The sequence below is a fragment of the Macaca fascicularis genome, chromosome X (assembly GCF_037993035.2).
Source record: "Macaca fascicularis isolate 582-1 chromosome X, T2T-MFA8v1.1".
In the NCBI taxonomy this organism is placed as follows: Eukaryota; Metazoa; Chordata; class Mammalia; order Primates; family Cercopithecidae; genus Macaca; species Macaca fascicularis.
Genome location: NC_088395.1, coordinates 124,705,829 through 124,721,908, shown reverse-complemented (window position 1 = coordinate 124,721,908; position 16,080 = coordinate 124,705,829). Strand labels below are relative to the sequence as shown.

At 38.4% G+C, this 16,080-nt stretch overlaps 1 protein-coding gene across 5 annotated transcripts in view; it reads right to left on the bottom strand.

The window, feature by feature from the left end:
• WDR44 (WD repeat domain 44) overlaps positions 1-16,080 on the bottom strand; it is a 102,165-nt gene that overhangs the window by 56,478 nt on the left and 29,607 nt on the right. For 2 of the 5 annotated variants that reach the window (XM_065538054.1, XM_065538055.1), the window contains exons 2-4: positions 15,884-15,976; positions 13,524-13,557; positions 4,529-4,603 (exon numbers count right to left, since the gene is read on the bottom strand). In XM_065538054.1, the coding sequence (XP_065394126.1) occupies positions 4,529-4,603; positions 13,524-13,557; positions 15,884-15,976 (202 nt within the window). The remainder of the gene's footprint in view (positions 1-4,528; positions 4,604-13,523; positions 13,558-15,883; positions 15,977-16,080) is intronic. The other 3 variants (XM_005594437.4, XM_074029888.1, XM_074029889.1) reach the window with 2 other exon arrangements.

Below are 16,080 nucleotides of genomic sequence, written 5' to 3'. Positions count from 1 at the left end.
TTGAAATGGAGTCTCACTCTGTCACCCAGGCTGGAGTGCAGTGGCACGATCTCGGCTCACTGCAACCTCCGCCTCACAGGTTCAAGCAATTCTCCTGCCTCAGCCTCCCTAGAAGCTGAGATTACAGGTGTGTGCCCCATGCTGGGCTAATTGTTGTATTTTTAGTAGAGACAGGGTTTCACCATGTTGGCCAGGCTGGTCTTGAACTCCTGACCTCATGAGATCCACCCGCCTCGGCCTCCCGATTACAGGCATGAGTCACTGCACCCGGGCCCCTTTCTTTCTTATATGTAGCTTAAAATATAAACAGGCTTTCTATTGTCTTCTACCAACATTTAGAAGAAAAGAAAATATATTTTCTCCCCCAGTCCTGTCATTACTAACATTAAATCTCCCAGATCAGTTATCCCACCACCATGCCCAACCATGAACAACTTCTGCTTTCTCAATTCCTTGGCTTCAGAAAGTTAATGGAATGTATCACAGAACCATCCTAATCTGGTTTACTACAATTTCATGCTAACTTGAACTGGATATTACTGCTGCTCAGTAATATTCATCCCGGATTTCTTAGCATGTTCTATATGTTAGTTTTTCTCAATCTTCAAATTGTTAACCTTAGAAATTACCTTGCTTTCACCAGAACTAACCAGAGTCCAACCAATTTGTCAATTAGGTGGTTACTGAGCGTGGAGAACCTCAATGATAACAGTGATAACAGAAGTCATATTCCAGTGGATTTGAGAATGAATAAGAGGTGAAGATATAGAGACATTAGCACGGTCTGAGTTTTCAAAAAGCTTAGCTATAAATGCAAAAAGATTTCAATAAAGTGTCCCAGCACTTTTATAACCTGAAGGGAAGGAACCACTGGAAAAGAAGATAACAGAGCAATGTTCTGGAAAAGAAAGGAATGAAGGCCTACTGTGTATTAGACCTAGTATATAAATTCTCATTTAATTGCCATATAGACCTTTGGGTTAGGTAGCTGGATTACCTCCCTCCTAGAAAAGCAGGACTCTGAGGTAAAGGCTTTAAGAAATTTGCCAGTCCCACAATTAGTAAGCTACAAAGCCAAAACTGAAATCCAGATCTTTCTTAAACGTCCAGTGATCTTTGTATTATACCACACTACTTTGGACAGAAAACAAGAATACTAGATCATCAGTGATGGATGACATGAAAAAGAGGTAAGAAATGACAATAAATATGTAGGTAAAAGAAGTGAAAGATGATACAAAGGAATGGATTCAGGCTTTTTAGCCTCTAATATTTACGTGGAGTAGGAAACAAGGTTATCTCCTGAAAATGAGGGGGATGTGAGTGGGTACAGTGAGCATGAGGTGAGTATAAAGGTTTGAAATAATCATTACGCATAATGGAAATGTGTGTGTCACAAGAGGGGTCAAAATGAGGTTGAAACCCCTGTCTTCCCCAATCCCTTATCTGAGAATAATCTCTCCCTCCTCTGTACTTCTATTACTATTCTTACTGTTCAGTATAGTATGAACTATAATACAAATACAGAGCTGTATATGGGCTAGCTCTATTTATTTTCTCTACACCAGATAATTAGTACCTGGAGAGCAAGGTCCGTGTTTTCTGCCTCTTGATATGCCTCATGACACCTTCTTATGGTGCCTAGCCCTGGCATTTCTTTTCTGGATTTTAGGAAATAGTGAAAAGAGAAAGACTAAGAGAACAGTGAGAACCAAGACATACACAGAGATGATTATGCTAAAGCATTGTTTGCTTCAAAAAGCTCACTGTGTCCAGGCACAGTGGTTTAAGCTTGTAAACCCAGCACTTTGGGAGGCTGAGGTGGGCGGATCACCTGAGGTCAGGAGTTCGAAATCAGCCTGGCCAATATGGTGAAACCCCGTCTCTACTAAAAATACAAAATAAATAAATAAATAAATAAATAAAAATTAAAAATTAGCCTGGCATGGTGGTATGTGGCTGTAATCCCAGCTACTCGGGAGGCTGAGGCAGAAGAATTGCTTGAATCCAGGAGGTGGAGGTTGCAGTGAGCTGAGATCACACCACTGCACTCCAACCTGGGCAACAGAGCGAGACTCAAGTCTCAAAAAAAATAAAAAGCAGTTTAGTATGACATAAGGCATTCCTATAACCTGGCCCTAACTTTGCTCTCTAGGCTCATCCTCAAAAGTTCTGCACATTCCCCACCTCCATGCCTTCAGTAATGCCTTTTCTCTCCTATCTTAGCCAGTCCAAATGTTTTTTTTTTGAGACGGAGCAGGATAACTGATCTGGGAGATGTAATGTTAGTAATGACAGGACTGGGGAGAAAATATATTTTCTTTTCTTCTAAATGTTGGTAGAAGACAATAGAAAGCCTGTTTATATTTTAAGCTACATATAAGAAAGAAAGGGGCCCGGGTGCAGTGACTCATGCCTGTAATCGGGAGGCCGAGGCGGGTGGATCTCATGAGGTCAGGAGTTCAAGACCAGCCTGGCCAACATGGTGAAACCCTGTCTCTACTAAAAATACAACAATTAGCCCAGCATGGGGCACACACCTGTAATCTCAGCTTCTAGGGAGGCTGAGGCAGGAGAATTGCTTGAACCTGTGAGGCGGAGGTTGCAGTGAGCCGAGATCGTGCCACTGCACTCCAGCCTGGGTGACAGAGTGAGACTCCATTTCAAAAAAGAAAAAGAAAGAAAGGAAGGGAAAAGACAAGGTGAACTCTTTCCATGATCTTGCCATCAGTCCAAATAGTAGAGTTTAGGTGTAGTCTGTTTAAGAATGTTAATCTCCCTGCATCTGCTGGTTTTTGGGTCATAAGCTTGAGTTCAGAGCTAAACAACTTGAATTAATCTTCTAAACTCTCCTTAAAATCATCTTTTTCCCCATTAACTATAGATAGTTACGCATTTGTAATTTATCCTAAGAAAAACATTCTTTAAAAAGATAAGAAAAGCGATAGTGGAAAAAACAGGAATATTTTAAGTTTCAACAATAAAAATGGCTAGATACATTGTAATCCATTTACTTGATGGAAACTGATGCATCTGAGTACAGAAATAATATAGAAGTATGAGGAAAATCTAAAAATGGTAAAAGACAGAATATAAAATTCCACCTACACTACAATTAGGCAGAAAAAATGTACGCTAATGGGTGAGAACCAGAAGGAAATGCTGAAAAATCAAGACACCTGTGTGTTATAGTAGAGAATTGTAGGCAATTTCCTTTTTTAAAAAAATGGTTCAATTCCTATTATGTACACTGCTATGCAATCCACCATTTGTCCCAAAAGGGAACATTTTTCCTTTAAAGAAAAAAGTAAGATCAATATTAAAATATGTGGTCCAGCTGGGCACAGTGTTGCACACCTATAATCCCAGCACTTTGGGAGGCTGAGGTGGGTGGATTGCGTGAGCTCAGAATTTCGAGACCAGCCTGGGTAACATGGCAAAACCTTGTCTCTACAAAATATACAAAAATTATCCAGGCGTGGTGGCACACACTTGTGGTCCCAGCTACTCGAAAGGCCGAGGTGGGAGGATCACTTGAGCCCGAGAGGTGGAGGCTACAGTGAGCCATGATCGTGCCACTGCACTCTAGCTTGGGCGACAGAACAAAAAAAGAAACAAACAAAACAAAAAACAAACAAACAAAAAAACCCCCAAAAATGTAGTCCATTAAATTTCTAAATTCCATAAAGATAGAAGAGTGGTTTTCCATTAGGGGTTATTTTGTTCCATACCCCTCCCAGACATCTGAAGATATATTTGGTTGTCATAATTGGGAATTGGGGATGCTATTGGCATCCAGTAAATAGAAGTTAGGGATATTGCTAAAACATCTTACAATGCACACAACAGGCCCTCCCCTACCCTCTATTAGCCCAAAATGTCGAGTGCCACTACTGGAGAAACTCTGGGGTGAAGAATGTGTCATTTTGTTAGCCTCTGGAAACCCACTGGCTAGAAGATTGCCTAGGGCACAGAAAACACTTAAAACTTGTATAAATGAGTAAAAACACACCATCCTGTCTTTCTCTTTGAGTTTTATGTTGATACTGTGAACTGCACATTTTCAAAAGATTGATCTTGTGCTCAGTCTCTTCTAGTAAACCAACCTTTGAAGCTTCATAGCATCAGTTTTTTAAAAGGTATCAAAGGTACTATCAGAGTAAGGACTTCTCATAACTTCTGATTACTAAAGACATCAGAATGTTGCTGCACTGAGCTTTTCAATACCTGTAACTCCTGGTAGTAACCTCAAGAATAGTTAGGACTTATTCTGATAAAAATATAAGAATAAAAAATAAAAGCATTTTATAAAATACTGTTTCAAGGATAAACTACCAATTAGAATATGAAAAGGACTTCTAAAAAGACTGAAATGTCTTCAACCACAAATGTGACAGATTCATGAAACATTTACTGAACATCAATCATGTACAGAGCGCTGTCCTAAAAGAATATAAAAACTGTTTGAAATATACCATATAAATATGATGTCTGTTATAAACTAATATTGACATTGTATCTTTCCAACCTTTTTAGACACATCTTGTTTCAATTCTTGTACAGGGGACTCATTTCCAATTTTGCATGCAGTGTTCTCTGTTTCCTGTTTGAAAAAGAAAAGAAATAGAGACCAAATGATGATTTTTTTTTTTAAAAATATGCTTTAAAGGGATACAAATGAGAAAATGTAGCATTAATAAATCAAAGGTCCTTAAAGGGCTTCAAAGGTCCTTAAAGGGCTTAGATTTCTTCTTCCTCTTCTTTTTTTTTTTTTTTTTTTTGAGACAGAGCTTCACTCTGTTGCCCAGGCTGGAGTGCAGCGGCACAATCTTGGCTCACTGCAACCTCTGCTTCCCAGGTTCAAGTGATTCTCCTGCCTTAGCCTCCCGAGTAGCTGGGATTATAGGCGCGTGCCACCACACTCGGCTAATTTTTGTATTTTTAGTAGAGACAGAGTTTCACCTTGTTGGCCAGGCTGGTCTCGAACTCCTAACTTCATGTGATCTACCCGCCTCAGTCTCCCAAAGTGCTGGGATTACAGGTGTGAGCCACTGTGCCCAGCCTAAAGGGCTTAGATTTCCGAATACTGATAGATGCCCAGAAATTTTATGCCATGGTACAATGTAATTTGCATAAGAAAGTTACGCATCAGCAATATTCTATTATTCTGCAATAGGATTTACCTTTAAATGTGAAAACTTGCTCAACTTTTTAACATTAAAAAACTGTAATGGAAGATAAGAACTTCTAAGTACTTTTATAGCTAAAAAGGATTAAGGATTTAAGCAAGGGGTTGAATAAAAATTGTTATTTTTCCCAAAGCATTGCTCCATAAATATGCACAAATACAAAAGTATATAACACAGAAAACCACATTCAGGGAATAGTTTTCTTAAAATTCTACATGCTTTAGATAAAAGAAATAAAGACTTAACCAGAAGTTAAACGAAGCCCCTAAGTATGAAAAAAGATGAAAAAAATTAAACCCACCAAAAATACATATATATCTACGTATACATTTATATACACATACGTACATATATATATATATTTGGGAGGTTAGAAATGGATACTGCATTTCTGCTGGAAAAAATTAGGGTAAAATAAGACAATCACATATTTGCAAATCTCAATACAATACTCCTCTCAATCTTAAGTAAGTACAGCAATTTGAATGCTACTCGATACTGAGAAAAAAAATCATAATTATTTGTGTACATCACAGAGTTTGTTAGACGAAGGTCACTATAACCATTTTAGATAAGGGACTCAAGGCACACTAATTATTTAGGTGGCACTTATACACGTATCAGGATATGATCACAATAGGCTCAATAATAAAATTACTCCAGAGATTATTAAAATGTTAAAGATTTAACGTGCCAGTGAAATTTCTGTAGGACCTGCAATATCTTCGAGCATTGAATTCCTCCCCCAGAATTTGGGGAATACTACCAATGTTACACAGATTCTTCTAGAAAAAAATTGTTTCATGGACTCTTAAGTGTTAGATAAAATCCAAACAGTACGAAGGCCCATGAAGGCCTAAACATGACATAGCCTCTGCCTACATTTTTGATATCTTCTACACTCATCTCCCTCTCATACCACTCCCTCACAATTACACTCTGGCCAATAGGATGGTTCCTTGCCATTAGGGTCACAGCTCAAGTGCTATTTTATCAGAAAATACTTTCCTGACCATCTCAAAATAGCCTTATCTGACCCCTTAACTTTCTATCACATTATCCTATTTTTTCCTTTTTTTTTTTATTTTTTTTAAAAAAAACCTTTAAGTTCAGGGGTACATGTGCAGATTTGTTACATAGGTAAACTTGTGTCACGGGGTTTTGTTGTACAGATTATTTCATCACCCAGGTATTAAGCCTAGTACTCATTGGTCATTTTTCCTGATCCCCTCTCTCCTTCCACCCTTCACCCTGATAGGCCCCAACATGTGTTGTTCCCCTCTATGTGTTCATGTGTCCACATCATTTTGCTCCCACTTATAAGTGAGAACAGGCAGTATTTGGTTTTCTGTTCCTGCATTAGTTTGCTAAGGATGATGGCCTCCAGCTCCATCCATGTCCCTGCAAAGGACATGATCTCATTCTTTTTTATGGCTGCATAGTATTCCATAGTGTATATGTACCACATTTTCTTTACCCAGTCTATCATTGATGGGCATTTAGGTTGATTCCATGTCTTTGCTATTGTGAATAGTGCTGCAATGAACATTTGTGTGCATGTGTCTTTATAATAGAATGATGTATATTCCTTTGGGTATATACCCAGTAATTGGATTGAAGAGAGGATATCAAACTATCCCTGTTGGCAGACAACATGATCTTATATCTAGATAACCTATAGTCTCAGCCCTAAAGATTCTTAAGCTGATAAACAACTTCAACAAAGTCTCAGGATACAAAATCAATGTGCAAAAATCACTAGCATTACTACACACTAATAACAGTCAAGCCAAGAGCCAAATCAGGAATAAACTCCCACCATTCACAATTGCCACAAAAAGAATAAAATACCTAGGAATACAGCTAACTAGGGAGGTGAAAGAACTACAAACCACTGCTCAAAGAAACTAGAGATGACACAAACAAATGGAAAAACATTCCATGCTCATGGACAGGAAGAATCAATATCGTTAAAATGGCCACACTGCCCGAGGCAATTTATAGATTTAATGCCATTACTATTAAACCACCATTGAGATTCTTCACAGAACTAGAAAATTTTATTTTAAAATTCATAGGGAACCAAAAAAGAGCCTGAATAGCCAAGGCAAATCCTAAGCAAAAAGAACAAAGCTCGAGGCATCACGCTACCCGACTTCAAACTATGCTACAGGGCTACAGTTACCAAACAGCATCGTACTGGTACAAAAACAGACACATAGACCAGTAGAACAGAATAGAGAATACAGAAATAAGACTGCAGATCTACAACTATCTGACCTTCGACAAACCTGATGAAAACAAAGAATGGGGAAAGGCTTCCCTATTCAATAAATGGTGCTGGGAAAACATCATCCTATATTCCTTCACTGCACTTCTCATTCAAAATGACCTTATTTACTTGCTTATTTTCTGTCTCTTCCCTGTCCCCCTAGAATGTAAGTTCCGTGAGAACATGGACCTTGTTTGTTCTATCTACAGTTTGTTCAGTACCTAAAACAGTGTCCAACACTAAATAATCATTTGCTGAATAAATGTTGAATGATGCATGCTCTGTTTTTTCTTCAGTTAATACATACATCTTAAGTTTACATAGGCTTTAATTGGATCCTGGTTTTATGTGAAAGAAGGCCAGGCACGGGCTGAGACCTGGAGTTTAAGACCAGCCTAGGCAACATAGTGAGACTTCGCCTTTAAAAAAAAAAATAATTAGCCAAGCATGGTGGTATGTGCCTGCAGTCCCAGCTACTCTGGAGGTTGTTGTGGGAGGATTACTTGAGCCTAGAAGCCTGAGGCTGCAGTGAGCTATGATAATGCCACTGCATTCCAGCCTGGGCAAGAGAGCGAGACCCTGTCTCTAAAAAAATAAACAAACAAACAAACAAAAAAAACAAAAAAAAAAAAAGAAAGAAAAAGAAAAAAAAAAAATCTAACCAAGACCAACTGGTAAGATGACCTTGACAAGGTGGAGAGAGAATACTTGGAAGCTGATCACTATTAAGAGAATACTTGGTCCAGCCTGGGACAGAGCAAGACTCTGTCTCAAAAAAAAAAAAAAAAAAAAAAAAGAAATACTTGGAAGCTGATCACCATTAAGAATAGTTGATGCTCTCAGCAGAACAGGGTCCACAGGAAAAAATAAAAAATAAGTAACAGTTGATGCAAAATAACCTTCAACTGTCCCACTATTTTTATCCAATTATTTTCTAATAACTGTTTATCAGTAGGAAAATCAGAAGCATTGTACGACATAATTCTGTGGATATTTTCCCTAAATTAAGCTACATAAAATTACACATTAATAATCTTTGGACCTCAATTTGATTAACTGATTGATTTTTAGAGGCAGGGTCTCGCAGTTGCCCAGGCTAGAATGCAGCGATCCTCCCACCTTAGCATCCCAAAGTGTTGGGATTACAGGCGTGAGTCACTGCACTCGGCCTATGTGTCACTGCACTCGGCCTAATTTGTTTCAATTATTTACTTAAAAAGATTAACATTCCTACACTAGCCAAAACTGCCAAGCAGTGATTAGACTTCTATTTTATTTGGCTTTAACAAAACTCTCTTGGAGTCTGAACTTTTAAAAGATAGTAACTCCTAAGGTACTCTGCTGTTTTAAGTCACAAGTTTAAAGGAGTGATATGGCACCTACCAGAGGGCCTGATCTCCAGAGAAGACTTCTTAATAAAATCAGACTTAGGATATATAGTCAACTATGATTCTCTCTCAGTGATGTATAAGGTCCAGGTCCTTCTAACACCTTGATCAGGCTTTTGGGACAAAGGAATGCAAGCCAAGCATGTGTCCATAGACAACCAACGCCAACTTAGCTATACTTGAGACAGTCCATTACCTACTTCTGGTGATGTTCTGACCCATTATTAAATGCAGTACTTACTAAATCCCAGCTTCCCCACTATTAGGCAATTTCTCTAACTCCTATCTATCACAGTATCAAAAATTTGCTTCCTTAAAAGGTATGGTAGCTTATTCAATTTTCAGCAATTCACATCACAGTTACCTCCATCTGTGTTGGATATTATAGAGCTGTCTATAACCCCCCTGCAGTATTTGGTTGTAAGATTTCAGCTTTTTAATTTTAATAAGCACACCCAACAAACTATTTGTATGAAAGTGATCTACACTCACAGAAATCTTATTACCTACTAAAGAACATTAAGCTAAAAACATTAATTATAGAAAAATTCAGGTAACTTGTAATTTTTAGTAGTAAGGGAAGGGAAGTTACTAAAGTGAAATTTGTTTTAAAAAAGAAAAACTTAGAAATGTGACTTCCACTCTTTTTTTGCTGAGAAAATTGTTTTAAAAAGTAACCCTTAAATCACTGTCATATCCATACATCCATTCCTTTCAATGCTGTTTCCTTTGTCGGAGTCTCATGTCTTGACATTTTAACTGCCTCTTGACAGCTTTCTTTGCACCGAAGTCTTTTTCCTCCAAACTTTCTTCTACCCTTCCACCAGTTTTCTTAATTCCCCAGCCAAACAAAACAAAACAAACAAAACAACAACAACAAAAAACCTTGGGCAGCACAGCTGTAAGACATATAAAAATTGACTTTTTAAATATCCCACTTTAGGCCTGGCACAGTGACTCATTCATGTAATCCCAATGCTTTGGGAGGCCAAGGGAGGGGGATGGCTTGAGGCCAGGAGTTTCAGACCAGTCTGGACAACCTAGCAGGACCCTGTCTCTAAAAAATAAAAATAAAATAAAATAGCTGGGTGTGGGGTTTGAGTCTGTAGTCCTAACTACTTGGGAATCTCAGGTGGGAGGAGTCATTGAGACCAGGAGTTCAAGGTTATAGTGAGCTGTGATTGTGCCACTGCATTCTAGCCTGGGTGACAGAGTGAGACCTTCAAAAACCAAAAATATCCTAGTCAGGCCCAGTGGCTCACGCCTGTAATCCCAGCACTTTGGGATGTCGAGATGGGCAGATCACCTGAGGTCATTTGAGACCAGTGTGGCCAACATGGCGAAATTCCGTCTCTACCAAAAATACAAAAATTGGCTGGGCGTGGTGGCTGGCACCTATAATCCCAGCTACTCGGGAAGCTGAGGCAGGAGAACTGATCGAACCCAGGAGGCAGAGGTTGCAGTGAGCCAAGACTCCATCACTGTACTCCAGCCTGGGTGACAGAGTGAGACTCCATCAAAAAAAAAAAAAAAAAAAAAACAGAAAGAAAAAAGAAAGAAAAGAAAGAAACCCAAAAATATCCTGCTTCAAAATTGTAAAGATCAGAGTTCTTTTCTAAATTTTCTTTTAACTTGAGACAGAGTCTCACTCTATCACCCAGGGTGGAGTACAGTGGCGCAATCTTGACTCACTGCAACCTCAGCCTCTCAGGTCCAAGTGATTCTCCTGCCTCAGTCTCCCAAGTAGCTGGGATTACAGGCGTGTGGCACCACGCGTGGCTAATTTTTGTATTTTTAGTAAAGATGGAGTTTCACCATGTTGGCCAGGTGGTCTCTAACTCCTGACCTCAGGTGATCTGCCCGTCTCAGCCTCCCAAAGTGCTGGGATTACAAGTGTGAGCCACTGCGCCCGGCCTCTTTCCTAAATTATAATTTAATTTTTAATTGACACATTATATGATACATATTTACAGGGTACAATGTGATGTTTCAGTGCATGTATACATAGTATTATGATCAAATCAGGTAAACTGACATTCAAGGCTCATCACAATCTGGCCTCAATTTACTTTTCCAATACTCTACTGCTAAAACTTTTACACTGGTCACACTAGTCTTTCAATGCTCCTAGTAAATCCCATGCTTTTGCATATTAATTAGTCCCTACTATTTCCTAACTACAATGCTTTCCCAATTTTTCTCTATCTACCTATGCAAACCTCTCCCAATTTTCAAAGCTCAGCGAAAGTTCTATTTCCTCCCTGAAACTTTTCTCTGCTATTCCAGGTAACAGTGCTCTCACCGTCAACTCTATCTTCCTCTCGTTCCTCCAAACCCCTTGTGGCAGTTAACACATCTATTCTATTTTACAAACATCAAGACCTCATAAATTGCCCTTTTGTATAAATGTCTCTTCCATCAGACTGTAAAATCACCAACAATCAGAACTATATCAAGCCTTCTTTTATATTATGGTATTAATAAATGTATTGTTATTCATAATATGCACTCAATAGCCTCAGTACATGTTTATCATAGAATACTACTCGGCAATAAAAAGAAACAAACCATTGACACAGACAACAACTTGGATGGATCGTGACCCTTTCAACCAATCCCATAAGGTTACATAGTATACAATTCCATTTATGGAACATTCCTCAAGTGACAAAATTATAGAGACGGAAAACAGATTTAGGGATGATATGGGGAAGGTGGTGGATGTGGTTACAAAGGGGTAGTACAAGGGAGATTTTTGTGATGATGAAATAGTTCTGCATCTTCATTGTGTTGGTTATACAAACATACACATATCATAAATTGGCGCAGAACTATACACTCACATTGCACCAATGTTAAATTCCTCATTTTAAAATTGTACTATAATTAAGCTATAACCACTGGCGAAATGGTGAAGAATATACAGGACCTTTCTGCATTATCTTTAAAGCTTCCTGTGAATCTATAATTATTTCAAAATAAAAAGTTAAAAAAATGAATATCCAACTTCATATTTATTTACTAAATATGTATACTTGTTATCTAATTTCATTCAAGTTAAGGACAATCTATAATTACTGGGTTAAAGTAAATTCTCCAAATCTATTTGTTATAATATAAAAATATCTTAGAGCTAAATGGCTTTTAAGACCTACAAGCAAAAACAGTAATTGCTTCTGGATATGAAGTTTGAGAGGTGGGGAAAGCTACATTTTCAACCATATACCTTTTGTCCTGAGTAAATTTCAACCCTACACATGTTATTACTTTTAAAGACTGTTTTTATTAAATATCAAGTAAATACAAAATAATTTTTATTTAACATAAGAAAAGCGTTATGATATAACCTTTCTTAAGCACTCAATTTAAGAAAAAGAACATTATTATTAGTTTTTAAGTCTCTTGTGTATCCTTCTCCATTTCCATTACAATGTCTCCCCCTCAGAGAATGACCAATACCCTAAATACTGTATTTCTCATTCCCTGGTAATTTTTCACAGTTTTACCATGTTTTTATATCTAAACAATCTATTCTCTAAACAATATATTCTTTAGTTTGGCACGCTTTTGAACTTAATATAAATGGAAAGTTACTATATATGTTTTTCTATAAGTAGTTACCCCCCACTCAACACTCTAGTGCTGAAATTCATCCATGTCATTGTATATAACTAATTCATTCATTTCTACTACTGTAGAATATTTCATATAAATATATCATAATTTATCAAAGAGACTGGTATCCAATGTGTATAAATAGAAGGTTGGTATACTGGAACTGAAAAAACTACAGCATGTTTGGGATTACACATACATACAAATACACATATACATAAAAAATATATACTCTATCTGATATAAATAATTCTGTTTCATGATATCTTATACTTAAAATGGCTCTGAGTGGCATAATATCTCAATACCAAACTCCTCTGCCTGAATATAAGCTGAGATTGATTTTTATGTATAGTGATGGTGCATGGGCCCACAAGAAGTATACATGTATTTCAGTTACTGTACATTTTTTGTCACGCAAGTATTAATGTTTTGCTTTTTTGTGAGGTGGAGTCTCGCTCTGTCGCCCAGACTGGAGTGCAGTGGCATGATCTCAGCTCACTGCAGCCTCCATCTCCTGGGTTCAAGCAATTCTCCTGCCTCAGTCTCCCAAGTAGCTGGGACTACAGGTCTGCGCCACCACACCTGGATAATTTTTGCATTTGTTTTTTTAGTAGAGATGGGGTTTCACCATGTTGGCCAGGCTGGTGTCAAACTCCTGACCTCAACTGATCTGCCCACCTCAGCCTCCCAATGTGTTGAGATTACAGGTGTGAACCACCATGCCTGGCCGAGTATTACTTTTTCAACACACACACACACACACACACACACACACACACACACACACACTCTCACACGTTCTTTTATTCTAGACATCATAAAACAAGTAAAAATTAGTAGAAATCTAAAAAATACTCACAGTTCCTTCCTTACAGCATAATATTTAGTTAGGTATTTCTAGAGTACCTATTTATACCAAGTAGGACATAATGACAATATTACTGAACAAAAAATAAGTAAAAAAAAAGCAAAAGCAAGAAAATGAAGAATTACATAAAAACACAAATAAAAAGTATACAATTTCTAAAAACATAACTTTCAGAAAGCACAACTTACCTTGAATGTTGAAAGCCCAACTTTTCCTGGAGACCTGTTCAGAAATAAAAGTAAGGAGGTGTTGAATAGAGGAGATGAGAAGAGAAATACTTCTACACACTTATTACAGACAAGTCCACATTTAAAAAGTGTGTATATATTTTGTGATTGAAAAGTCTTATGTGCATACAGAAAATGTGGAAAACAAAAAGTGGAGAAGAGGCTGGGCGCGGTGGCTCATGCCTGTAATCCCAGCACTTTGGGAGGCTGAGCCGGGCGGATCACCTGAGGTCAGGAGTTCAAGATCAGCCTGAATATGGCAAAACCCCACCTCCACAAAAAATACAAAAATTAGCCGGGCGTGGTGGTACGTGCCTATAATCCCAGCTACTTGGGAGGCTGAGGCAGGAGAATCACTTGAACCGGGAGGTGGAGGTTTCAGTGAGCCGAGATCATGCCACTGCACCCCAGTCCTGGTGACAGAGCGAGACTCCATCTCAAAAAGAAAAAGAAAAAAAAAGTGGAGAAGACCAGTCTGGTCAACCGAATGAGACCCTGTCTCTACAAATAATTTAAAAATTATCCAGGTGTGGTGGCTACTGCCTGTAGACCCAGCTACCTGGGAGGCTAAGGCACGAGGATTGCTGTAGCCCAGGAGTTCAAGAATGCAGTGAGCCATGATTGTGCCACTGCACTCCAGCTTGGGGGAGAGAGCAAGATCCCATCTCTTAAAAAAAAAAAAAAAAAAAAAAAGAGAAGAAAATTACCGTGATTCATACATAATCTTATCACCTAGAGATTTCAGTATCTTTTGTCTTCATATGTATATATACTTGTATATGACATAACACTACAACAAATACCTTTATAAACGAAAATTTGTGCACCTCCATAATACATTTCCTTAAAATAAGTTTATCTAGCAGTGGGATTAGAGGTCAGAAGTATACAAACTTTCCAGAAATTTAAGAAACTTTCAAACTGCCAACCGTAACAGTTATACCTGTTTACGCTCCTACTGCTCTATGAATGCCTATTTCTTAATACCCTCGCCAAAAATGAATGTTGTTTTAAACTTTTTCTTACCAAGTTGACAGGCAAAAGTATATCTCATTGGTGTTTTAATGTGTACTTTGATTTCCAGTGTGGATGAAAATTTTCATATGTATTAGACATTTATATCGCTTTTGAAGACAGATACCCATTTTTGTTCTCAGTTTTTACTTTTTCTTTTTTTTTAAAGACAGAGTCTCGCTGTTGCCCAGACTAGAGTGCAGTGGTGTGATCTTGGCTCATTGCAGCCTCGACCTCCAGGTCTCAAGCGATCCTCCAGCCTCAGTTTTCTGAGTAGCTGGGACTACAGGCATGTGCCACCACACCCAGCTAATATTTTGTATTTTTTTTTTTTGTAGAGACGTGTCTCACTATGTTGCCCAGGCTGGTCTTGAACTCCTGGGCTCAAGCAATCCTCTCATTTCAGTCTCTCAAAGTACTGAGATTACAGGAACGAACCACTGTGTACTGCTCTCTGCTCATTTTTCTACTGGAGCAAGACTGTTCTTAAACAGACTACTCTGGATGTAATGTATATTTTTTTGAGACAGGGTCTCACTCTGTTACTCAGGCTTGAGTGCAGTGACACCATCACGGCTCACTGCAGCCTCAACCTCCTGGGCTCAAGCAATCCTCCCACCTCAGTCTCCCAAGTACTGGGACTACAGGCATGTGCCACCATGCCCAGCTGATTTCTCCACTTTTGTATAGAGATGGGGTTTGCCATATTGCTCAGAGTGGTCTCGAACTCCTGGGCTCAAGCAATCCACCCGCCTCAGCCTCCCAAATTGCTGAGATTACAGGAGGGAGCCACCATGCCCAGCCTGGATGTAATAATTTTTAAAAGTAACTTTTCACCATTTCACCCCTTCCCCCACATTATTTTTTTGAATAGGAACAGTCTGATATCTGCTTCAAAGCATAAGGCTACTTAGTTATACCTTGGGGTTATGCAATAAGAAAGTTTTAAATAATTAATATGCCGTTCCTAATTTTTTTGGTAAAATCTAATGATTACATGATGCAAATTTGAATTGAAAGGCACCTTCAAGATGATCTAATCACACAGCCTCTTTTTACAGATCAAGAAACTGAGATTCCAAGAGATTAAGTGACTTTTCCTGAAAGTCATATTTTGTAGCACAAGCAAGAGAAGCAATGAGTCCTACTAACATGTTTTTATATGCCAAATTGGGTAACGACATTTGGTAGAGAAATCCTTGACCTCTAATAAAAACTTAAGTTTGTTAAAAAAATTACTTTTGAGTAACAAAAAATTAATCCCTTTATTCAACAAACATTTACAGGCTAGGTGCAGTGGCTCATACCTGTAATCCCAGCACTTTGGGAGGCCAAGGCGGGAGAATCGCTTGATCTCAGGAGTTTGAGACCAGCCTGGGCAATATAGTGACACCCCATCTCTACAAAATAAAAATAAACCAGTCAGGCATGGGGTTGCACACCTGTACTCTTAGCTACTTGGGAGGCTGATGTAGGAGGATCACTTGAGCCCAGAAGCCATGAG